Consider the following 25,341-nt stretch of genomic DNA (forward strand, 5'->3'; position numbering starts at 1 on the left):
AGCCATCATTCATTTTATTATTTACACCTGTGATTTTAATACTGTGACACGCCAAAATGTCTTCTATGAAACGGTTTCTACCTATTGAACACAACTCTTTTAGGCCATGCATGTGTGTGTGCATGTTATGTGGTTTCCTAACATGTTCTATGGCTCTGTGGCGATCACAGGTGTTCATTCTTCAAGCCTGTCTGATGGATTAACAGCTGCCGTCTCCGCATAATCGTTGACAACCCCCCTCGATCTGACATTACACACATTCTGATTCTCATATGACAGCTGCGCACGCACACGCACACACACACACACACACACACACACACACACATTTCACAATTTACACACACCAGAATCATGTTATAATGCTGCAAGGACGGTGCCATTTGTTCCAACCTAGACAAACGTGCTCATAAAAATATGGCTTTATATAAGATGTCCTTCAATCTACTAGAAATCAGCTAATAGAAATAATGAAAAAGGCAGAGACAAGGTAAGAGCTATACAAAAGCCAGAGAAATAAGAGCGTGATATTAGTTTGATTTTTACATGCTGCACTGCCACTGTCGTTATTATTCATATCCCTCCCCAGGGAGCCTTGTTTGAAAAATGGGACTATAGCAGCCCCCCCTACATGTCACCATCTCTCTCTCTTATACTCACAAACACCCACACAGACACACACACTTGTTCGGAGTCTTGTTGGCAAAGTACACCCAGACCTTCCCCCTTCCCTCATCCCCCTTCCTTCACTCTTTCTCCCCAATAGAGAATGATCCAGCTCGTCTCCTCTCTCCGTCACGCGGGTAATCAGCCTCTGCTATTTCATTTGGCTCAGTAATGAAAGCAATCCCAGTGCTTTTCACTGCACCGCAGCCCAAATAATGAGGGCTGCCTCACCCCTCCTCAGCCACACCTCATACCCAGTCCTCACCCTCTCCCTCCCAACCTTGCTGTTAATGGATGAAGGAAAGCAAATGTGTGTGAAGCATGCAATCTTGCCAAGTCCTTTGTGCCTCTTTTCCTTTTTTCTGGTTTGCAAATGAGTCTATTGCATACAATTTTATCAGATATACTATTAATCAGAATATTTTGGAAGTGTTTTCTTTTTGAATCAAACACAAGACCAAAAGGATTTTTCATCTCCATTAGTGGTTCCCAACCTTTACTGCATGTGACCTCTACGAGTTGTGAACAGTTCAGCAGTAATTATTTGTGATGCATTTTTAGAGGCCTGCAGAGGTAACACCCCCCCAAGCAGAATTTAGTTTTTCAATATTTCCTCCCACGATTCATCTCCAAACCCCTTGTGGGGGTCCCAGCCTGTTGGGAACCACTGATCTACATGTAGAGTCAACACTCTTTAGAAACACTTTGAATACAGATGAGATGCCTCAACACAGCAGGTGAATTATACATCCTCTCATTTTTTTACTAGAGACAAAATGGCCATAATAATAACAATTAATACAACCAAGTCTATATAGATGTTTGGATTAAGAAATAATGATTTAAATCATTTCCCATTTGTCATTTCCAATGGTCATAATAGTAGAAATTGTCTCTCTCCTAAAATCAGTTTTTGTCACACAACGCTGCAGCCAGGCAGCACACATGGGAACCCATTCCAGATGGCAAGCATTTAACTCAAATACAACTCAGCCACCAACATGTAATGACTTGGCCAGACGAAAAATCTGCGATCAAATATGTAGGAAGTGTGAGAATGTGGCCAACAGTCACAAAGTTTGAGAGTTTGTTTGAGAGGGTTCAGTGTTTGCTGATTAGCATTTCTTGGCTTCATATGTAGCCTACAGCTCAGCTTCAAAGCTTAGCATAAAGTCAATGACAGCAGTGACAGGTTGCTTTTTTACACACTCAGTATTGTCTACCAAATGCAACGTAGGCAACCAACAAGAGATACAGGTCAGAAAGGTCAACACAAGTACCACCACAACACAGCTTCTCTGTTGCTTATGATGAACAATCAACAAATAACATGGAGATATATCAAGCAAATCCTCAACGTACAGCAGCATGACAGTACAGAACAGACTGGATGAAAATTAGCAGGTGTGGCTTTGTGTAGAAAAGCATCTAAAATATAACTGCTGTTGGTAAAACCCTTATATTTTCGAAAATAGCATTGGTTTTTTGATTGGAAAACGTGAATTTTCCAACATTTACAAAAGGGTCTCCCAAGCCAGAGGATGAAAAAAGTTTCACATGTTATACAGTACAATTGAATTTATTAATTCTAGTATAAACATGAAAAATCAGCTAAATGTGACTTGTGAGGTTTTCACCTAACAACAGCAATATTTTTACCTGTGTCAATGAGGTGTTTTTTTATGGAACAGCAGTAATTAAATCTAAATTGTCTGCAGGTCTTCTGTAAACTGGGGCATCAGTACATTCAGAACATACAGACTTTTTCGCAGCTACAGCTCTGCTAACTTATTCTGCATTACAGTCAGCCCCCTTGGTTCAGCAAGGAGATGAGAGAGGGGAGTTACAGCAAAGGTGGCCTGAAGTTCAGGTATTGCATTTCATGTGAATCAGTCCCTCTGGATGTTAGAGACACTTGGCACAGGTACAACAGCAGTGGTGGGTGAGGGCATTATCCCCTGGTGTGTTGAATCATCAAAAGTAGTCCAGTCCAACAAGAAGAGACAACTAGCGCTCCGCTGGGAAGATACCGTCAAACATTCAAGTTTTACGTGTCCAATCACAACGAATTCCTGGAGGACCAGGAAGAGTGTCAGGGTCAGTCAGAGTGTCTGCACCAGCACGGGGAACAGCAGGGACAGGTGCTCGGCCCCTCGGATCGGGAGTTTGTGCGAGGTGTAGAAGTGGATGACTTCTGGGATGGTGTCAAAGGGAGGGCTGTTCTGTCCCAGCACGTACTTGCCATCTTTACACTGGGTGAACTTCATGTGCATGAAACCCTGGCAGCTACTGTGAGGAAAAAACAGGAAGAATGGATTGAGAAAGGATGGAGACAAGAGAAGAAAGAGAGCGGGAGAGATCTGATATGAAAGTGAGAAAGAAGTGTAGGGGGCGAAAAGAGAGATGACATGAAATGTGGGTCACATAAAACATCATGCAGCCTTCCACACAATTTGTCACATAATGACACAGTGGAAATGACAGTCAGGATTTATGTTGATTTCTTTTTCCTGCACTTTGAGGATGATTCTAAACAAGATTTAACACTGTGTCACAAATTAGGACGGAATGGACATTATGATGGATGAATGAGTGGTGCAATAGCACATGGAAGGAAAGACAAAACCAGAGAGGGCTTTCAGAAAGGGCTAGCCGAGAGAACCACACTGGTTCCTTCCCTTTAAGTGCCAGGCAGCCACGACAGGACTTCCCCTTTAAGAGCCAGCCAGCCAGTCATGATGTATGTCTAATTATAGAAGCAGAGGGAAAGACAAGGGCTGACACGTCACCATAATTTTCATTGTTCTAGTAAACCAAATTAAATTTTGAAGAGCAGTGAAACCAAAAACACTCACTGTGAATACAGCCAAACAACAGGCAGTTTGTGATCATCCCACTGGCCTCCAGAGCACTGATGCTTCATCACGTCAGCGCTCAGAGTTGACAGTGTGCTTTCATCCAGTCCTGTTTGTTTGGGGACTCTTTGTATCTCATGGTACACTAGAACCAACGCTCTTTCATAAATATTCATGTTGGTTTAAATCTGGCAGGCCTGTCTATTTCAGTGCTGACTAACTTTGGAGTGTCTCTTCATTTTATCTCCATTAAACAACCTTAGTCATTCTTCGCATTGTCCACATTACAGTGTAATCTTATTAAACAGTAGGTGTGGTTCACTTTTTCCAAGGAACCCCACAATGACAGAAGCACATGGATGCTGCATTATTTTACAGAATTAAGCAGATATTGGTTGTTATTAAACAAGAGGTCCTTACTGAAGGGTATATTGACATCATGGAGGTAGTGTCACTATCTTACAACAGCCAGCAAACCAGTCACAACACCCTGATAAAGGCTAACCTACTGCTTCTTTCCAATGTACACACAGACATGATGGAACATGTTATTTTCTGGAAAAAGGAAAATTCCAATTTATTAGCTACAACTTGGGTCTTATTTTTGTAGTTTTGGCTGCCATTTCTATCTTTTATTATAATCTGATGACAGAATGCAAGAGCACTTGTTTATACATTCCAGTAAATGGCCTTGATACTCAATACCCTTGAGTGTAATCTTGTGTCATATGTTTATATGACACAAGATTACACTCAAGGGTATTGTTGTCCCTTGAAATGTGTGGACTACAATGATGGAGGACAAGGGATACAATATATGAGACAATGAAAAGGGAGACAAACATTTACAACATGCAGACAATTTCATATGCCATAAACAACAATGCTATGAAAAACATCAGGCATATTTAGAGTTAAAACCAAAGGTGAGCGCACCAAAATGCTAGTAATAATCCCTAATTGCACAGAAAAACTGTGGAAAATAAGGAAGGTCAAAGTAGGTCAAAGTCTTTAAACTGTGATGGATGTTTATGAGTTTGGGTAATATTTTACCGGTCGCCTTGGTGTTCTCTTCCAAATACGTTTAGCTAGGAGCTGTATGATCATCAGACTGCTTTTGTTTCTTGCCCCATCTGACTTCTTTTTAGCGATGTTGTGTTCCTGGTTTACAGCAATTAACTTTGCGTGTACAATGTTATTATTACTGATTGGAATGATGGCTAAAACAAAGAAAATAAAGGCTGTATGAAACCAAAGCTTCCCTTTAAGCTGATTAAAGATCTAAGCAGCTTCAAATCTTTTCAGATTGTGCCATGCTGCTGTTCTTTGTTTTGTTAAGACTCTGAGGGTCTACTTCAATGAAGTAGACCCTCAGAGTTCCCCCTTTTAAACAACCGAAATAATATAAGGTCGATAGATTTTGTAGTTTCATAAGAGATATTACTTCTTCCAAACCCCACATGCGCCATCTGGGGAACCAGAGCCAGCAGTGACCTTGTTGCTTGAGCAAAAGTGCGTGTGTATGTGTCTCTGTGTGTGTGTGTGTGTCAAACCCACTCTACTCATGTAAATGAGTAATGCATGAGCTTGTTTATATGTCAGCAGAACACAGTGACACTCCTACCCCCACTCCCATCCCTCCCTGATTCCCTTCTAGTGTGGCCCACAGAAGGTAATTCATATTCATTAGTGATTATGGGGAGGATGATGTGTGCACTGAAGTGTGCTCTACCTGCCTGATTACCACTTAAGAGGGCCCGTTGGGGCCAAAGAGGAAGGCCATGGAGAGGGGGCCAAGGATGGGGTGAGGACAGAAGGATGATGGGAGAGCGGTGTGAGGCCGGGACGATGGATCATGGTAGTAATTACAAGGTAGAGATTTGACCAGATAAGCAGTGTTGTGCCCTGCAAATGAGTATCGGGAGAGGAATCAGGGCAGCAGTGATCTTGAATGGGGGTGATGGTGGAGGGGAGGGAGAGACAGATGGAGAGGTGTGGAGAATGCGATATGAGATCGTTAGCTCAGGAGGCTTCACAAACACTTCGCGCACACACTCCTCAGTCGCACAACAGAAAAAATGAGAAGTGCGCAATTCAATTGTAAAGCTATTTATCGGAGAACGATAAATACGATTTGCTTGTTGTGGTAGGTCAGTGTGTGTGCATGTATAAGTGTGTGTGTGTGTGTGTGTGTGTATGTCCGAGTCTTACCGTAGGGAAAGGGAGTAATCAGAGCGGTTGGTCTGACTGTTCCTCACCAGGTAGCTACACTCTTTACATAGAGTTAGCAGCGACTCTGCCTCCAAACGGGACAGTGAACCATGGTACCATCTGAACACACACACACACACACACACACACACACACACACACACACACACACACACACAATAAGACATGGTAAAAGTGGTAACATTAAGTGTGATTCCAACATAATCTTTGCCAATTAGCCCTTAACACAAAGTACAGCTGAGGCTGATGGGAATGTTATTAGTTTTGCAGCTATTTGGTCATAAACCAAAGTATTGGACAAATACAAACTTTGACCTGATGATGGCACTAGATGAATAGTAAAGGGATCACCGAAGTTATTACAATTCATCCTGAGGAGTGCATGAATATCTCCCAAATTTTATGGCAATCTACTTAATAGTTGTTGAGACATTACACTCAGAAATACAAATGTCAGCCTCATGCTGGCATTAAAGAAGAAATCCGGGGATCACTAAAGTCATTAGGATGCATCCTCTGGGGACCAAGAGTGTCTGTATATTTCAGTGTGGACCAAAGTGATGGACCAACCAACCAATAGTCTGAGAAACAGACCGACAATGCCATCCATGGAGCCATACCTCTAGTATGGCTAAAAACACAGGAAGTGTTTAACCAAAGCATAATAAAAATAATATAATAAAAGACAAAACTGTTAGGGACAATACAACTAGTTAAGTGAAATAATTTCTGCCATAATATTGAGATTTTCTTGGACATTACTTTGCCAGATGTACTAAATGCTACAGGTTGACAGTGATGCTGTTTCTCTATTTAAAACAGAGCTGAAGGAAAACACAAAGCTCACAACAGCCCTTAAGAGATCATCAGGGAGTAATGGGCCATAATAATCAACTACCAACCTCAAGTGAATTTGTGCACGTATGTATGTGTTAATGAGTACAACACTGTGTGTGTTGTGTGTGTGTGTGCATGCGCATGTGTGCTTAAGGGGTGTCATGTGCTTGGATTTCATTAGTAAAACAGCCCTTTATGTGCGCAGAAACCGCACATAAATTACACCAATGATGTCTGAAATTACAAGACCAAAGTAAATGTGTGTTTTTAATGTTCTTACTGAATTAGTTCTCATTCTAACCTTTCACAGCTCTGATGAGTGCTGCTTAGCTGAAACACATAACCGTTTCGTTTTAATGTGTACACGCCCTCAATAGATCAAAGCGATGCAATAAAATTGATTTTTGGCTTTATTTGTGGCATGTACAACCCCGCTCTCCCTCAAACAACAATGTATGATAAATGTATGTGCATGACAGCCATGTAGAGACATTTAAATCTTACAGAGATTAATAGCATATGCTAATTGTATTTACATGCACAAATAATTGCATATTCCAGGTTTGTTTGATGCATTTAAACATCTTAACTCAGAATAATGCTGAGTCTTACTCCTTACTGTCCTTGGATTGCCCCATGTGCAAATATTCAATCTGGCACAGCATTGCAGGTACAATTTTATTTCAGCTGATGTCAACTGCAAGACCAGTACTATTACTGCTACTTTTCTGCTAGGACAGGGCAATTTCTTTATCCTGTATTATATTCAAGGTAATTAAATTAATGGAAACAAGGACACTCAATCACTATCAAAAGTCACTGAATACCAAAGCATGTAAGCCTCTTAATCAGATTAAACCTTAACTGGAGTGTGGCCTCTACTCTGACACATAGCAACACATAGTGGTAATGTAGCTCCTATGGGTTTAACAGAAGACTGCATACATACACCTGCTTCTCCAGAGGCAGAGTAGGGTCCACTCTCTCCCCAACAATGGCGAGGCCTTCCTGCGGCATTCGGAACTTCATCCCCCCTCCTGCCAGCGGGCTGGACCTGGGCCCTGTGGGACGCAACCGCTCTGTGGGCGACGAGGAGCGGTCCCACTCTGCGCCATCAAACTGCACTGTTGGCAGACGGGGACAGAAAAAGTGAGTCACAGTATTTACACAGTGCTATGATCAAAATGGATTAAACCTCACAGCCCGACTTAGGTAAACATCAGACATCCGGCTATTGCAAAACCATGCATGCAGCAGAGAGACCTCTCGTGGATGGGACAGCAGGTCCCGGTCTGATGGACTGCAAAACTATCAGCATCATCACAATTACCATCATCAGACAGAGACAGGAAGTTGGCATCTTCCCTGCCTGGCTGTGGTTCACGTCTTTGTCTTCCAGTAGACTACACTGCAGATTACTTGATGTTGACTATACTGATTCTATTCTGGAGCAAATTACATTTACAGACTAAAGTGTTATTTACCCCTTTTGTGCCTAATTTTGGTGAAATTCAATCTACAGAACTTGTAATTAAACATTAAGTATACCATAGCACTACTAAGTACCCTGACATGAACAAGGCAGACATCCTGATTTACAAGAAGCTTTTCATGCATGGTTGATGCAAGAGGGGAATTTGGTAAGAAGGGAGAGCTTTAAACCCAAACAACCAGACAACCCAACAACCGCAGCAGGCAGGGACAGATGTAGGTGGTGCAGATGCAGGACGCTGGGATTTAGGATGGAGGTAGAGCAGATGTAGGACAACAGCTTGGGTCATGAAAGTCAGGGTGTCTGTATATGCGTGTGTTTGGGGTGATAAAGGAAGGCAGGGTAGGGGGGAGGACTGTGTTCTGGGTGGGAGGTCACCTTGCTCTCTGACAGGGGGCTCCTCCAGCTGACCCACTGGGGCAGGCCAGGGCAACTCCGACAACTCCCTCATTTCTAATAGAGGGGAGGGGAGGGGGGAGGAGGCGAGAGAAAAAGGGAGCGACAGACTGAGAAAACGGCAGATGAGTTTGAACAAAGTTAACTAAAGGAAGATGTGTGAGGGAAATGGTGATGATTAAGAAGTGAGACTGAAATCAGGTGCAAGATTTTAATGTGAGCTGGAGAACGTAAGCGAGAAGTGAGATGTGGAAGAGGAGCAAGAAAGGGAAGCCCTGTTGAGAGTGTGTGGGGCAACATGTGTGCGCAGATGACAGGGATGTGGTGTCATGAAATGTACTTAAATATACCTCCTGTCATGAAGACAAGTAATATACCCTACCTCTTGTCTCGTTGCTTCATCACACAAAACATAGTCTTAGTGTTTCAGACCCTATATTTACAACAATTTATCAGGTGAGATAAGACTGAAGCAGGAGTTCAAATAAAGAGGACAGCAGAATTCAGAGGCTGCATTATTTATAATAACCTGAACGAATCCACTTTAAGAAATTGTCTAGTAGCAGGAGACGCAATGAAAACAAAATGTGACTTCTTGTGCACTGTAACCCACAGTGCAGTGTGACAGAAGAACTGAGGAGTGTGGGGGCAGAATAATGCTCCATTCACTGTCCTACCTACTGTAGAAGAGCGGCAGAAGGTGCACTGTGAGACAGAACTGAAAATAGCTCATTATCTACCATGGCAGGCAACCATCTACTGTAACAGTCATTACTGCAGCCTTACACACACACACACACACACACACACACACACATTATGCGATTTGCCAGTTTCACACCGTACATTCAGCTCCTGCTCATAGCGAAAACGGATTACAAAACAAATAAAAGAAAAAGAGGGGTGACGTCTTAATGAGCCGACAAATCCAAAGACCCCCTAGGCCTGCAACATCAAAGGCCATTTGAATGGGCATTTGGAGAGAGACCCAGGCTGTACATACATGGCTTTCGCCTTCCCTGGTTAATTATTGAGCAGGCAGACACACTCCGCCACTTTCTCTGGCTCTCTGTGAATTATTGATGCATGGCGCAGTACAATGGCCCCATCTGGAGCAGGCCGCACCTCTGCTGAAGCCAGGATTAAAGTGTGGCCTGGCACCCCTCAATGAGAGACATGCACGCAAACACACAGGTCCACACACACACCTGATACCCCGAAACGTCACCACTGCCACACTCGCACACGCTGCCTGTCCGCTCACCACCACATCACATTTCACACCTCTAATTCTCAAACAAAACTGAGAGAGAAGTGTGGAAAGAGAGAGGGGTGTAAATGAGAAGCACACAAAAGCAATTGAAGGGTAACAAGGAAGGAGAGAGAGAGGGAGAGAATGGAGACAACCAAGACAATTTATTACATATCAGAAATGTGCTCAGCCATCTGAGTGAGAGTTAAGCTCAGGTAGTGGTGTTACACAGATGGAGGGGATAATTCCATCAAGATTCCTCTCCAGTATTTGGGTGGCTGTTGTCCTTCTTAACAAGTTGTTTTTTCTAGTATTCTTGAATCTTGAAATTGTACTTTTCCGAACGGAAAAAAAAATCTGCCAAAAGTGGTGAGATGATTTCAGTTGTTTCCACCGTCTTCTCCAATTTGCTGATTTTTGCTTTGGACATTTGGACATTTTAAACAATACACTTGTTTCTGGCAGTTTTAGCCATTTAATTTATCTTGATCAACAGATCACTCAACTACCCGAGTTTTAAATGCCTGTCTTTTGGACCCAGGGTATTTCTAGTTTTCTTGTCATAGCTGGTAGTTAACTGCATTCACCCCGCATCTAAGCAGTAAATCACTCCCTGATTAGATGAGGAGAATGAAAACCAGTAGATGACTTGGTATGAAAGTTCAGTTTTGAAACCATATTGCTTCTCAAATACCAAGAGAACGTCACTATAATTAATGATTTGCACTGTATACAACTGAAATTATCAGACACATAACAGATTTTTGTGTCTCTGTGGCTTACGTTGTGACCTGCACACACACACACACACACATACACAAATATAGAGACAGAGATAGCTAATAGCGGCCAGACATCAAACAGACAGAAAAACAGGATTGAAGACATTAGCTTGTATTGCTGTGTATGTTTGGGTGACAGCTCAGAGATTTGGTGTGTTAAGTCACAGTATCTCATATTTCACCGCATCTCATGATTTAAAACGTTGTTATGCCATGGGGTGAATCAGTCCAATATCTGTCAGAATATATCAAATCTATATCAAGAAATCCATTTTCAAATATATTTATATTAAAACCACAGACCTTCCCTTTAATTACTGCAACCCACGTAACACCTCCCAAACTGACAGGCTCTGCCAAGCTAACTGGGACTAGTGTATTTCTATCTGGGAGTAAGATTGGAACATTGACAGCTCTCTCCACTGCAAAAGGCTGAACATACACACCAACACACAAACCTTGCCTGCTCCTCACTCTGATAACAAAAGGCTGAATACCAAGCTAACACACACACACAATCACATGCAAACACACACACAATCACATCATGTCACTCATTCAATAGCAGGGAACATCTGGCTTCCATTAACTTCTAATGGGAACCTGTGGATCTGTCATACATAGAAGGCGGTTAGTGCTCTGCTTTGTTCTCCAATACAAGGCAATGAGACATACCAACGGTTTACAGACAAAGGCACGCTCACATCACTGCGCACAGACTATATTCATGATTTCTACCTAAAATCTACTACTCTGTATTAATTACATATGCTAAAACAAAGGAGTGTATTTTTCATCAGTTCTGACCTCCATTTTAACCCAACTAATGAAACAGGTGACAGCAATTCAGTAATTTGTGGTCTGCCAAAATCCCACATGTGTCTGGCGCCTCAACTACCTGCTAACAATTACCAGAAATGATTTGAGGGGGAGGGAGTGACCAGACTCCGTTTTCCTTTCTGTGTCGCACACAGGATATATCAACATGAGTGACAGATAACTGACTTTTCAAGCACACCAGCTGTTTTCTGTGTCCTCGTAATAAAGGAGGAGCAGACAAAGACAATAGGACAGCTTCATTAGGTCCATTAATGAAGACATCTGTTTTTCAAACAGCCCTGGCATCCCATCTTCTCTTCGCACACAAAGACCTTCTGCTGGGCAAAATGGCCCCCATAAGGACAGACAATTAACACCTTATGCCAGTGAAGGAAAAAAACAAAACACGCATTCACACAAGTTCCCCTTTCATAATATGGATCCACACCATTTTGATTTTAATCTTAAAAGCATCACACTGACAATCTTGTCTGTGTATCCATTTTACAGACATTCATTATATCCATTCCCCTGTGACTTCATGCTGCTCTCACCGTCTTTCTCTCTATATTGAATATCCCTCTTTCTTCATCACTCCTCTTTCACCTATCTTCCTGTAAGTGGGGCATTATCTCTCTTTCCATATTCCCTTGCTCCTCTTCTCTCTTGCCCTACTCTACTTCAATCATCCCCCCCTCCGTCTCTCATATTGTTCAGTGAGAGGGAATCACGAAGGACATGCCTTTTCATTAATGTCAGTAAAGGTTCATGCTGAAGGAGAAAGAAAGGCAGCAAGCGATTGAGAGGGAAGGGGCAAGAGAGAGGAAATGTGACAAAGAGCAAAAGTAGGCAAGAGTAAAAGAGAGAGCGACACTGCCTCCTTCCGCTGCCAGTAAATTGATGAGTAGGCTGGTCAGATGCCCCCAGGGCCTGCTTAGAGTAACAGAGAGCAGCATCACACCACAAATGGAAATCTCATTTTCTTCTTCCTTCCTTTTTTCACTCACATGTTTGTCTGCTTGCATACACACACAAACATATATTTTCAGTCTCCTACAGGGACATACACACACGCAGAATAACCCAGTAAACCCCCTGTCCTGTCAGAGCACAGGTATCTAGACAACCAGACAAACCACATACACACGCCAACCATCTGTCAAGGTGTCTTTGCAAGCTTTGCTAAACTGAACTTTTGCTTCTGTATCCATTAACACTTTAAAGCACCCTTCACCATCCAGCTAACATTGCTATTTACACAAGAATGTATAAAAAGGTATCTAATGCTCTGGATGACTTTTAAAATATTTTGTTAATTTCTTCAGAATTTCTTAATTTCTACAGCCATGCTAGCGTCTCTGTAAGGCTACTAAGGCACAGCGGATTAAAAAAAAACTTTTTTTCCACCACCCTCTTGCTTTTAGAACACACACATTCATACTCTGGAGCTTCCCTGTACAGCCCCTGCCTTTTGCTGTTGCCTAATGAGCAGCTGCACTGGAACAAGTGGAGGATAAGTGCTTTGCTCAATGGCACCATAATAGTAATTGCTAGGGGTGGCAATGTTATTCATTCGCCTTCCCCATCCAGATTTCCAGCTGATTTGCGGCTCTCTCATCATGTGCCCACTCCTCCACCTTTAGATGACCATCATCTACATCAAATGGCTCAAAGCTCCTGTACTGGACTATAGAACTTAAAAACATGACATACCTGAAACACCCATTCATCTGTTCATTAGGTGTGGCCATAAGATAGATAATGAGATTGTGGCTTCCATTAGCTAACTAATTGGTGCTGAATGGCTGCAGGGCCAATATCTCACTGCTGGACTGTCTATTGACTTCCAGGAATTAATGACTGCTGTAATTTGAGCTGGATGGTGGTGACTGGTGACAGCTTTCTAACGTTGTAATTAAAACCCACCGGGCTGAGAGGGGCCTGTCACATCCAACCCCTCAGGCACTGCCAGGCTCACCCTCACACAGCTGGCTGAAGTGAACTCTGTATCCAGCGGAAAATAAATACAATGCTTTAGAGAAAGCTTATTTTTGAAAAATAGCCACAGCATGCAATATTCACCCAGGCGATTACATTTAAGCATGGATAAGTTGTGAAAATCATTAATTAAGAGATTCACTTAAGAAGAACAATACAATGCACGCAAATCCACATACAATATGCAACAAAAATCCCCCACACACACACACACACTAACATGCACACAACATCTTCTCACCCTTGAATTAGGTGCCTGATAATGCGAGTTGGGAAACCTAGTTGAGAATCCACATGTGTGTGCATATGTGCATGCGCCAGTGTGAAGGTGATGATGAGGGGCTGCTGGCAGATTGCGATGCCCCCCTTTGCCCCATGTAGCGGGTTATCTGAGTGAGTGTGTCACATCCGCAGGGAGGAAGGGGTGTGGGGACAGCCCTGTCACTGCTGCTGCGTTGGTGTATATATGTGTGCGAGAGTGTGCCTGTGTTAGCGGATGACTGATTGCACCCTGCCACAATGGCCCTGACTCCCCCTCCTCTCCCTTCGCCTCACCTCGCCACAGCCACCGATCATTAATTCTCCTTAACGCCCCTCCCCTCTGAAGCACTGAGCCTCCACAAACATCCACTGAGCTGCCACCAAACATACCATAACCTTGGACGTCCCTTTCTATTTCTCTCCAGCTAGCTTTCTCTGGAGCCTCTCTATCCATTTTCTCTCTCTGTCCTGCTTCTCTCATACTCCTCCTCATCTCTTTTTCCCTCCTCTTTCCATCTTTGCCATCTCTCTTTTTTTCTGCTCCATCCTTGTCCACCCAATCTCTCCCCTCCCTCACATGTGGGCCATGCCTAGCAACGCTGAGTGGGTCTGGGAATATGGATTAAATGTGAGAATGGAAAATACTGTTTGTCTGTTTACACTTCAGTGCTTTGGTCTGCTCAGACAGACAGCATGCCAGCTCAGAGTGCTGACTCCAAATGGAAAAAACAAGGGGTCAGACAACTAGAGCCGCACAAGCGTTTTCCTCCACTGACTTCTCTAATGCTCCTCTGCAGGAGCGCATACTGTGACACAAAGAGGGAAAGCTGGGGAGGAAGAAAACAACAGATAAAGAAGGAATGAGCGCTAAGTAGGTGTGAGGTGATATTGGCTTTTAAATTAACTGTCGTGCACCTCCTTTTGAAATCATCTCCATTCAAATAAGTTATGGTGTGTCTCTTTGGTGCTCATCTAGTTAATCTAATTTAAGCCTGAACAAGGTGTGAATGGATATGTCTGTGTGTGTGTGTTCAGACAATGGTGTGCTGACCATGACTCTTATTAGCATTGGATCAGTCACGCGCATGTAGGCATGTAATTAACTGGGGCGCATACGAGGCAAGGTTGATTTATTATCCCATCACCTTGACCTTGGTGACTTGGAGATGCAGCTCAATTAAGCCGACTTGGCCTGGCATGCCTTACACTGATCCACTCCTAAATGACCCATCAGTCTGGTTCTGTTTCTCTTTTCCTCTCTGTCTCTCTCACTTCTACTTCACTCTCTCCCTCCAATTATATTCAATAGATGGAACATAATGGGATGGGATGTGACATGTACTGTCAGCGCAACTTTGAAAAATAATAATCATGCACTACGCCATTTATTTAAAAATACTGCAGATAATATGATTATGAAAGAAAATGAACCTTTCTTTCTGTTCATTCCTCCGCTAACCTTCTCTTTATGCTGTCCACTGTATCTCTCTCAGGCATACACACACACACACACACACAAACACACAAACACACACACACACACACACACACACAAAAAGACATCTCTGTCAATTCTAATGATCATCTCAGAGGTTATTGTGACTGTGGTCTGTCATATGTGTGAGTGCAAGAAATCAATAGTCAACAGAGGGTGTTTAAATGCAGTAAAAGAGAGAGAAAGATATGTGTCATTTGAGCTGAGACAGTGAAGGTCACAGCACTCTCCATATCCTGCAAAAAATACTTTGGAGATGGGGGGGCAGACACTACATTAAAGGTCAGGACAGTTAGATGAGTATTTCACCATGTAGTATCAGCCGCAAGGCTCTCTCTGTGTGCTCCTGGGAGGGGTTTGACCTTTAAAACAGTGCTTTTTGAGCCTGGAATTTTCACAAATTCTATCGAATGAGTCCCTTTCTAAAAATAATGCATATTTTGTGAGATACCTTATGGTTTATAACACCCAGGAGCTCTCGTCTGTACAGTGCGTGGTAGGGATTCATTGTTTCACTCAAAGACACTTCAATACAATGGGCGATTGCCAATATGGGGGCTTTAAACTAGGTGTTCAGTTAAAAATGCTTTTCCTGCACACTGCCATTCTACAACCTCAATTTCTGCTAAACAAAATGATATTCTGGGAAACTAAGTATTGATTGAGCCTGGTGGCTGGAAGACAGAAAAACCAACAAAATATGAGGAAAGGTTTAGACAATGAGGTGGTTCATAGCCTCTTAAAACTCATGGACATGTATATAAAATAGCAATTTTAAATATGAAAATTATTCCGCATCCTTATAGCCTAAACCTTGACTAAAATTCAGGCAGCATTTCCAGAACAGCTGCCATATTTTTTCAGTTTGAAATTTATAGTAAAGACCAGTGAGTATTCATCCAAACAGGTGTATCAAGAGTTCACTGAGAGGGAGTTTATCAATCATATATTGTACAGCCTACATGATTTGTAGGTAGGCTTTGTCAGGCTATCCTCCACTCTCATTTTTGTTGACTTTACTGTCAGAATTTTCCCAGTTACCTGCAAAAGCTTTGGAGATGTGATCCTTTTTCCATTCCCAGGGTTGGTCATACTCATCAGCCGGTCTCTCATCATCTTGTGGCAGCCTGCTGCTCTCCTTGCCCTCCTCCTGAGGTTCCCCGTACACTAGACCCAGGCGCTGGCCTCGTTCATCTTCATAGGGGGTGTCGTAGAGCTGAACCCCGCCCCGCGGCCGTCCTCCTCCTGGGCCACGCTGCAGCTCTGTTGTTGCATATGCAAAATAGCAAAAATTCATACCTAGACACACACACGCCTGCAAAAATTCAAAATTTCCTTGGGTGTGTCCCATTTAACCAAGTCTGTAAGAAAAACAAGCAACATTAAGAAATTATATTTACCAGTAGCAATGAGGTTCCCCTAAACACAACACCGATATTATTCTAAAGCCTGTTGAGCTCTGACATGACTAGAATTAGAGGAGAGAGACAAATGATGTTTGCACAGCTTGCCGTGGGCTCAGAATCTCATATAGCGGGGCTTAACAAGGCCTTGGGCTAGATGCTGAGTAGCAACACTGTAGACAAACCCAGCCCCCCCTTCTCTTGTCCATCCTGAATCCCAGCAGCAATCTAGCACGGCTCACAGCAGCATCCATGTTCCCTTCTTAACATTTTCATCACTTTCTCAGTGGGTTCCAACCAAGAAATGTTTCTCAGCACCTGCAACTGTTTTGTGGAGTCAAATGTGGCCATGAGATAAAAGGCTTTAAGATTATTGACACAAGCAAGAGGATGAAATCTAATTTCTGGATGCATCAATAGAAGCCTCTAAGCTGCAGCAGCAGCAGCAATCAGTAATGGCGCTTTGATATGTTGACCTCAAAAATGTACCCTTTAAAAAAACAAGTGGTACAGAAGAGGAGAAAATGGGGGGAAAATGAAGGAGTCTGCATCTTTTGTGTACACAGCCAGCAGCCTTGCAAAGAAGGTGCACTCACGTGAGAAGGGAACAGGACTAAATGGAAGGGTTCGCTGGTGAAAGGCAGAGCAAAACTTTAACCTTCACATGACAAGACACCGCTATTGGGCGGCCCTGTAGTCACCATGGCGACCAAGTGGAGGCCCTGGGGAAAGGCCCTGAGGTTATGAAGAAGAGGGTGGAGGGGAAATAGAGAGAGAGGAGGAGCAAGTAAAGGGAGGAGGGAAAGAGGAGGTGGGAAAGCTGAGGTGGTGGGGCGAGGAGCAGGAGGAGAAGGAAGAGGAAAAGGAAGCAGTGAGGAAACAAGGGGAAGAGGGAGGTGATGGAAGAGAAGGACAGGGGAGGGGGGAGGTCTGTCAGTGTTTGATGTTAAGTCATTGAGACAGAAGCACAGCAGGGCTGAATGCTGCTCTACCTGCGCTGGGAACCCGCAGTGTCAGCGGCAGCCTGGAGGATGGAGAAGATGAAGGCAGAGGAAATAAAATGAGAAATTCATAGGGAACATGATGGAGGAAAACTCAAGTGGGTTGGGGGGTGGGGGGGGGGGGGGTGTAGAGAAAATAGCAATTTGACAGAAAGGTGAGATTGAAGATTGAGGGGAATAACGACGGGGAGTGTTTAGGCATACATAACAAAACTACAAGCACTGAAGATGTTTTTTTATCCCCTAAGTACAGTCTAAAAAGCACACAGGTGTCTTTTCAGGACAGTCTGCGAGAGATAATTACTATGCCGATCTCACATCTGTCTTTGCCGCTCTGCTATGTTTTATAATGAGCAAAAACAGACTGAGAGACAGACAGACAAAAGCAGGCAGGCAGACAGCCCTGGAGTGACAGGCGCAATTCAAAGTCAATGAAAGAGCTGTGACAATGCTTTGGCAAATGCTCTGCCATCACCGCTGTGAATCTAATCACGCCAATGGCTTTTTCCAGCTGTAGCGGGAAAAGATTTTCTTCAAGGTTTCTCAGTTGGGTAGATGAAGGGATGCTCCATTCACTCAAGCCCAATATTATGAACTTCATTTGACCACTAAAAAGGCAGCACAAGTGACAACGGAGAGCGGACAGGACATAAAAAGTCGCTAAAGGACAGATTAGAGAGACAGCCAGACTCCCCTCAGGGACAGCGAGAGCCCTTGAGATGAAGAGAGATAGAGAAATGGAGGGGGGGGGGCTGTTACACTAAATGACTGGGACAGACCGGGGAGAGTGCGGGGGAAAGGGGCAGACAGAGATGTTACAGGAGCAGAGACAAATGGAGAACGATAGATGTTAGCTGGATGATGTGGGAGAAAATCACAAGGGAGGAGGGAGGGTCTGAGACCGGATAGATGTCTCTAAAAGGGATGTTTCGTAAGGTTGAGAGCCGACTCAGCTGAATGAGCTTGATGAACTAAAAACACAGTTGAGTGGACAGTTACAACACTCTAGTGTAGAACTGTCTACTAACAAATGGAGTCATTAAACTAGATTAATGAGCAATACTGCATTTTAACAGTGTTTTTAGAACAAAGAACTGGAAAATATGGAAATAAGGATACACTACCCTGTTAAGACAGGCAGAAATACTTCACTATAAAGAAAAAGAAGGGTGATAAAGAATGATAAGGCCATTGTACATCTCAATGTTGTTCATCAAAAAAATTGCTGATAGATTATAGATCAATGATGATATTACTTCATGCCACAGTTGCATATCTTATTCATGATTTGGTGCACCTGAAATGCAATAAAATTCCTGACTGTGATTTTTTACTTTAATATAAAAAGGAAGCTGTAAAAGGAAATGGCATGGAACTATACACATGCCTCTATGATAACATCACTGAAACACTATAATACTGATAAGATACTTAATAAGCTACACTTAACTTGTCAGTACATGCACTACTACTTATTACTTATATTATTACATTATATTATTATACCGTACATACTTATCATCAACCGGTAATCCACTTTGTACTTTACACTTATTTTAATTTTATACTTATACCCACTTGGTACTTAATTTGTCTGACCTGTATTATAGTGTATTATATTTTTTGCTTGTGCGCTGACGTGATAGTGAGCAGCTGTAACAAAAGGGTTTCTCCTCTGGGATCAATAAAGTATTTCTGATTCTGATTCTGATTCTGACTGATGAGCAATATAAGTCGACTGACCTGTTATGACTCTCTGGGCCTCATATGGTTCCATGTAGCCGTTGTTCTCGCAGGGAACAGGTCTGAGGTCTGGTTCCGACCTGTGGTCCAAGCGAGCATCGAATGGGTCAGAATAATCTGTGTCGCCTGCCAATGGAGCAGACGGCACCACCTAAAGGACAAAACACACACTTACTCATTAAGAAAAATGGGCTTTGTTACAGGACCTTAACTTGTCCCCCTTGGAGAAAACTGTCGCCAGCATTTTTTGTCTTTATACAATAAATACAAACCAATTTTTAAATGTTTTTGTCTTGCAGGCACATGTGCGAAAAGCGCTGAAATTTTAATCATAGGCTATAATGAGTTTGACCGTCATCCAGTTTTCTATATCAGCATTTTGTAAAAGCTGTACATCACACTTTTGAATGAAACACTTCAATTAAAGCAACCAAGGATCCAAATGTTTTCTGGTAATTAGGAGAATTCAGTCTGTAATACATGTATAAATGCTAAATAAGGAAGGAGTGTTACACAGACAACAGCTCATCAAGACCAGAGATAGAGAGAGCAGCACAACCCTCTTAACAAGCAATCACATCCTCACTGAATGGCACGTTAAATATATGTTTGGTTACAGACAAAACGCTTTTGGAGTATCATCAAGACACTAATTCGCACCTTTAGTGTGCAACATTACAGTGACACACCAATGCTATGCATAAATAGTAGCTTTACAATATAGTTCCCTCTTAAAACCTTTAAAGGGGGAACTATATTGTATCTTTGTTGTTACATTTAAGCTATATGCAATGTAGCCTGTCTGATGATGATTTGTTTTTTGGCTGTAGGAAGAGAGCACAGAGAGTAAAGAGGGAGTTGGTTGGTTGGATGGGAGCATTTGTTCCTTCATGCAAGCACAGGAGGAACACAGTGGTCAGCTGGCACACTGACAGCTACAAAGGCAGCCATATGGTCTCACACACACATATAAACATGTACACAAACCCACATACACGTGAACATACCTACAAAGACATACACCCTTTGACAAAGTGCTCTCTTCCTCTCTCTCTGACAAAGGAAAACGGCTCACTTCCCAAATTCCTACTAAACATGCACACACCCTCACAAAATTACATCCTAATCCCATGTTGATTCTGTAACAAGTTACCTATCGATGCACAGAAATCTCCAATGTTAATTAGAGTGCGGATGCTCCCACAGACCCTGGGAAATGAACGAGAGCTGGAGGAGAGTGGGGTGGAGAGGGGAGCTATTGACTTGAGTTAAGACTATTACTTCAATCCACTTCAGCACTTGTAGCATTTTCCATGAGCAGAGTCATGGATTTAACTGCAGCGATGAAAACCCTGAAATACTCCTAAACTTACTCAGCATATGTGAGCTGAATTAATGTGAAGACCATTTCCTTGTAAAACCTTTGCTTCTGCTCCAGTTGCTTGCCTTTTTTCTTCGCAGAGCTGTGTATGTTTTCTACAGCACAACACGCACAGTACATAGCTAGGAAAGCACTGCAGTCCCGATGACACAAACAGCACCACTGTATAAATCATACCTCCCTGTGGCCCTTGGCATATCACCATACGGCGTACTGTATATGGCCCCTAACATGTGCCCATGCGGGGGTCTCTCTCAGCTTGCAAAACCAAACCCCATTTATTATTTATGGAAGGACATAAACTCAGGGGACTGGGACCCTCTCCGACTCAACGGTCTGCTCAAGCCATCAATAATTCTTTCTTCCATCTAGGGTAGCGAATTTATGTGGTGCATGGAATGTAATGCGATTTATGTAAACAATGCATATTTGTGACACACATTACCAGTCACTTGCTTATGGAGTGTGATCAATAAAGCTGTCACGGTGATGCAAATGGGATGAAAGAGAAGTGGGAGAGTGTTTTTATCCTTCACCACTTACTTGCCTTCCCTTCATAAGACAGGTACCATAAAAACTTAAATTTGTCATCGCCTGCTTTTTGCTCTGAACACCTACAAACACATGCTGAGAAACTGAGGCTCTTACAGGCTCTTGCTGGTCCTCCAAAGAGATGGCACTAAGGAGGATCTTGGTGCGCCCCAGCTCCTGGGAGTCCACTTTGATCAGTCTGTGTTTGGGAGATTTCATGTCCACAGTGGATGACTTCATGGGAGACCCATACACAGGTGTGGCGGGGTCGGAAGTCCCAGACTCGCCCCTGGACCTGTTTTCGGATTCCTCGTAGGGATCCTCGAAGTCCAGGTCCCTCTGGAGCCGGTAGGCTTTAAGGATCTCACTCTCGGTGTAGTCTGGTGTGGGCGGCTGTGGAGGAATCTTCCTGCTGCCAAAGCTCAGGTAGTCTTTCAGCCACTTGGCCATGGCAGCTCTGCTTCCAAACGTACTGGTGTGTGGTGGAGTGAGGGCAGGAGGCTGCAGGGGGCAGATAGGGACAGACATAGAGGTTATTGCTTGACCTTATGTCTGATGAGATTGTCTGAGCTATGAATTGGATTTCTGATGTGAGTTTGTGTGTTTTTTCTGACCGTGACAAGACAATCGAAAGAAACTACTTTTCTATTCCAAAAACAATATTAATCCAAAGCTCCTGATCCTCTTATAATATTTGTGCTGGACAACGTTCTCCTGATCACAGACCCACAATCAGTGTGCGTTTACATGCACTCATGCGACATTAAACTACACCAACAGCTGGGCTTTATGCACTGCTTTTGTTTTACGCAGGGAGTAATAACGTTTGGCAGCTGGACTTTGCCCAAAGGCTGCAATTATATTTCACACCCCTGCAATAAAGTCCGACGTTAACATGCTGATAAAAAAAGGGAAGACTGAAAGAAAATATCAAAGCAATGAGCAATCATAGTTGTATTAAATTTAAACATCTCATTGGCTTTCCTTTTGTAATTTAAACAACATAAAATACAACATGTTTAGTTTTGGCACAGACCTATTAGGTAAGCTGTAAACTCAAACTGAAAATAAACTATTTTTTCTTAAACTTCCACTCAACAGTCACCAGAACACTGGATTTAAATACCAGTGAGTGCTGCGCTGCGATGGCATACTCACTTACCCTATTTCAGTCCTTCAGCCAATTTGGATGCTTTATTTCGCGTTTCTTCATGTCGATCACAATAATGACACAGAGAAGTGACAAAACTTCCCACTGCTCGCGCTTTTTATTCCACAAAAGGACAAGAGAAAGAGCAGCTTTTCTAGAACAAAACAAGATAACTGACATCCGCCGGAGTTCCTCCAACGACTGACGGCAAATGTGCGAGTGAAGAGAGCGACTACAGCTCCGGGAGAAACTCAACCGTGCGATAAAAGGGGAGGCGCTTCATTCCCAGTGGAATATTCTGCTATGCCATTTCGCAGTCAGCCGACCGTTCATTCATTGAGATATCTGCACATAATACCGACTGCAACAAGCAAGAGATGCATCCTCTTTCTAAAATCACAATAACTGTATGGGGAAAACAAATGAAGAACAGAAATGGGGGGTGGGGGGCAGCTCGCACGAATGTGCTCCAAAGATGTGCATTATTTATTCGCATGAGATCACTGGAGAATTTTCCTGTTTTAGCTTCACTGAAGGTTTTTGAAATTATTATGCAGTTTTCCATAAAAGAACGCCTAACTACAAAAGCCTTGAGGGTGAACAAAACTGTCTGCTTCCTCATGAAAGGGTTTGGTGGAATAGGGAAATCCCATCACCCTGTGGGCAACATGAGCAATGTTGTAGTGAAGTTTAGACAGACGTGTAGAGACAAAAAACACTCAAATAAAAGATGACAAAAGCACTGAAGCCTGTCCACTCTGATTGAAAAATAAGGCATTTTGCTGAGTGTGTGTTTCATTCCTTTTGTTTTATCCTCTCACAGATGTCCCATTCTCCAAGGTCCAAGCTGGTAAATTGGATTGTGTGTTACAGTGGGTATGGCCATCTAAGTCTGTTAAGAGACTGTAAATGCCTCTTTCTTTACGATACTCATGAGCTCACTTTCTCCCAGGGGCGGGAGACTGGATGAGGTCATGGAGCTAGAATCCACCCCCACTGCTATCACCACAACCATCAACACTCTCCCATCAAGACTTTCACATCCTCCTCCTCCTGCCTGCCTGCCTGCCCTGGTCTGTCTGCTCCAGTGTTCACCAAGCACCGGCTTCAGACCTAAAGGAGGCTCATGGGGATCAAAAACAAGTCCCAAACTGTGTGCGAGGGAAAACTGAAGTCACTCAAGGTGTTCGATTGCAAACATCTTGCAGGTCCCCCCAAAAAGATAATTTTTTAAAAATGTTAACAGTACAAGATTGTGGGAACAACAACATCTCGTGGGAAAAAGATTCATATGTATTGAGAACCAGTCATTACCATGTGGGAACAAGATCAATATGTTGTGCTAAAAGGTTTTATCTTCTGGGAATGAGATCCAGTCATTCAATAAGTTGATACAGATCTTGTTAGCACAACATACTGTAGGTTGCACAATATATAGGGATGCTGTTCGCATTAGATAATAACTTCTTCCCCCAAATTAAGATCTTTTTCCTCACATCTTAAAGAAATATCATCTTTTGGTTCTTCAGGGGTTCAGCACCTTTTCTATATCTTTCTGTACTCCCCATTCTCTCCCCCCTGCCCTTTCTCTGTCATTCTTTCCTACCTTTGCATTTTTATCTCTTTTCACATCTTTGAATGTACCAGTAATCGTCCTTCTCTTCCCCCTCCCCTTAGCTATACATTCCCCTTTTTCATCTGCACAATCCGCTCAGTCTTAACACCTCCTCTAACCCCTCTACAACCCTGTAACATATTGAGCATGCATTTAATTTTTGTTTCCATCCTGGCTGGGGTGAGAGCCAGAACTGCATGGAAGAAAAAATTGAAACTGAGCAAGAGATGGAAATATCAGAGACAGAGAGACAGGCAAGCTGTCAGACTCAGCAAGAGGAAGACACATGGAGAGCACAGGGGAGAGGAAAACAGAAATGGAAAACCAGGATCTCTTACAGGGAGAGATAATCTCAAACAGACAGACAGACAGACAGACAGACAGACAGACAGGTATAAAGTCATTGTGTTTTTCCATGCAAAATAAATACTGTTGCATAGGGGCCAGATATTTAATTGAATCAAACAGAAACAACAAGGCGCTGTGGAATATTTCAGAGAATTAATAAGACTCCCTCATTATAAAGGGCTAAATATGGATGTGACATTTTCTCTGAACTTCACGCTTTCAGTTGTTGCTCTTTCCCAACTGAACAGCATCATTTATGAATCTGAGAGGTACACAGACCTGCTGTAAAGCATCAGTGGCTGTAGACACTCACGTGCAACCTGACACACATCAACAAAGGTTATCTTTGAAAGCCATGTATTTAATTTGAATATGATCATGAGTCTTCAGGTTGAATTTAGGGACTGGAAAAGAGGCTACACAGACTTGTACTGTAAGAATAATTGATTTCCATTGTCTCCTCTGCTTTGCCTGTACTGCCCTCATTTGGTTGCTTGTGTGTATTGCATGTAGGCTATGATTCTGAAATAACAGCAGAGGCAGGTCTCATTTAACTTCATAGTTTGTGAAAATAAAAAATTGCATAGTTTGTATCATTTCATGACCAAGAATCAGGCAATGTTGATGGAAATTATAAATAGAAATAACAGAGATGTTAATGCCACTGCCTCAGTAAAATATCAATTTAATAAAGTATATAAGCTCAGTAGCACCCACAAGAGTAACATTTAGATTAGCCCTGCACCTAACTACATTTATTTTATTTTTCACTCACCTCTCTCTTTCATTACAGTAAAAAGGTGTGCGCTTCCGGGTTCAGCTATTCCAGTGTTGCAATTGGTTAAATTCACTTTTACGTTTTAGTGATTGGCTAAAATGTCCAAAATAAGGAACTTTCTCTAAACCCCTAGTGTTGAATTGTGAGCTAGAGGTGCTGCTGAAGCGAAGGACACCGACAAAATGACAAGTCGTACATTACTGAATGCTACTCTACAGTTTACAGCAGCCTGGTAAACACTAAATAACAGCTCTGCACTTCTGCAAGCGTCTTTAAAAATGCTAGCTGTGCTGCACGCGACAGATG

The 25,341-nt window shown here is 42.8% G+C and overlaps 1 protein-coding gene across 5 annotated transcripts; it reads right to left on the bottom strand.

Moving 5' to 3' along the window:
• Nucleotides 1-1,404: 1,404 nt before the first annotated feature.
• shdb (Src homology 2 domain containing transforming protein D, b) lies at nucleotides 1,405-25,259 on the bottom strand. Of its 5 annotated transcripts, none has more exons than XM_044198780.1 (8): nucleotides 25,033-25,259; nucleotides 21,262-21,645; nucleotides 19,233-19,383; nucleotides 16,127-16,348; nucleotides 8,461-8,535; nucleotides 7,540-7,714; nucleotides 5,733-5,852; nucleotides 1,405-2,955 (listed from the first exon to the last, which is right to left on the bottom strand). In XM_044198780.1, exons 2-8 carry the CDS (start codon nucleotides 21,592-21,594, stop codon nucleotides 2,769-2,771), a joined length of 1,263 nt encoding a protein of 420 aa, XP_044054715.1. In that variant the 5' UTR covers nucleotides 21,595-21,645; nucleotides 25,033-25,259; the 3' UTR covers nucleotides 1,405-2,768. The 5 variants fall into 5 exon arrangements, with proteins under 5 accessions (XP_044054715.1, XP_044054716.1, XP_044054714.1 ...); XM_044198781.1 differs by lacking the exon at nucleotides 25,033-25,259 and adding an exon at nucleotides 22,307-22,589 and having other exon boundaries at nucleotides 1,405-2,952; XM_044198779.1 differs by lacking the exon at nucleotides 25,033-25,259 and adding an exon at nucleotides 22,307-22,563.
• Between the last annotated feature and the right edge of the window lie 82 nt (nucleotides 25,260-25,341).

Source organism: Siniperca chuatsi, linkage group LG6 (assembly GCF_020085105.1).
Source record: "Siniperca chuatsi isolate FFG_IHB_CAS linkage group LG6, ASM2008510v1, whole genome shotgun sequence".
NCBI lineage: Eukaryota > Metazoa > Chordata > Actinopteri > Centrarchiformes > Sinipercidae > Siniperca > Siniperca chuatsi.

Coding starts and splice junctions, on each gene's coding strand:
- shdb (XM_044198780.1), bottom strand. CDS start 21,594: ATGGCCAAGTGGCTGAAAGACTACCTGAGCTTTGGCAGCAGGAAGATT. Junction 7,715..8,460: donor GCCCCCTGTCAGAGAGCAAG/GTGACCTCCCAC, acceptor GTCTGCCAACAG/TGCAGTTTGATGGCGCAGAG. Junction 5,853..7,539: donor CTGCCTCTGGAGAAGCAGGT/GTATGTATGCAG, acceptor GTGTGTGTTCAG/ATGGTACCATGGTTCACTGT.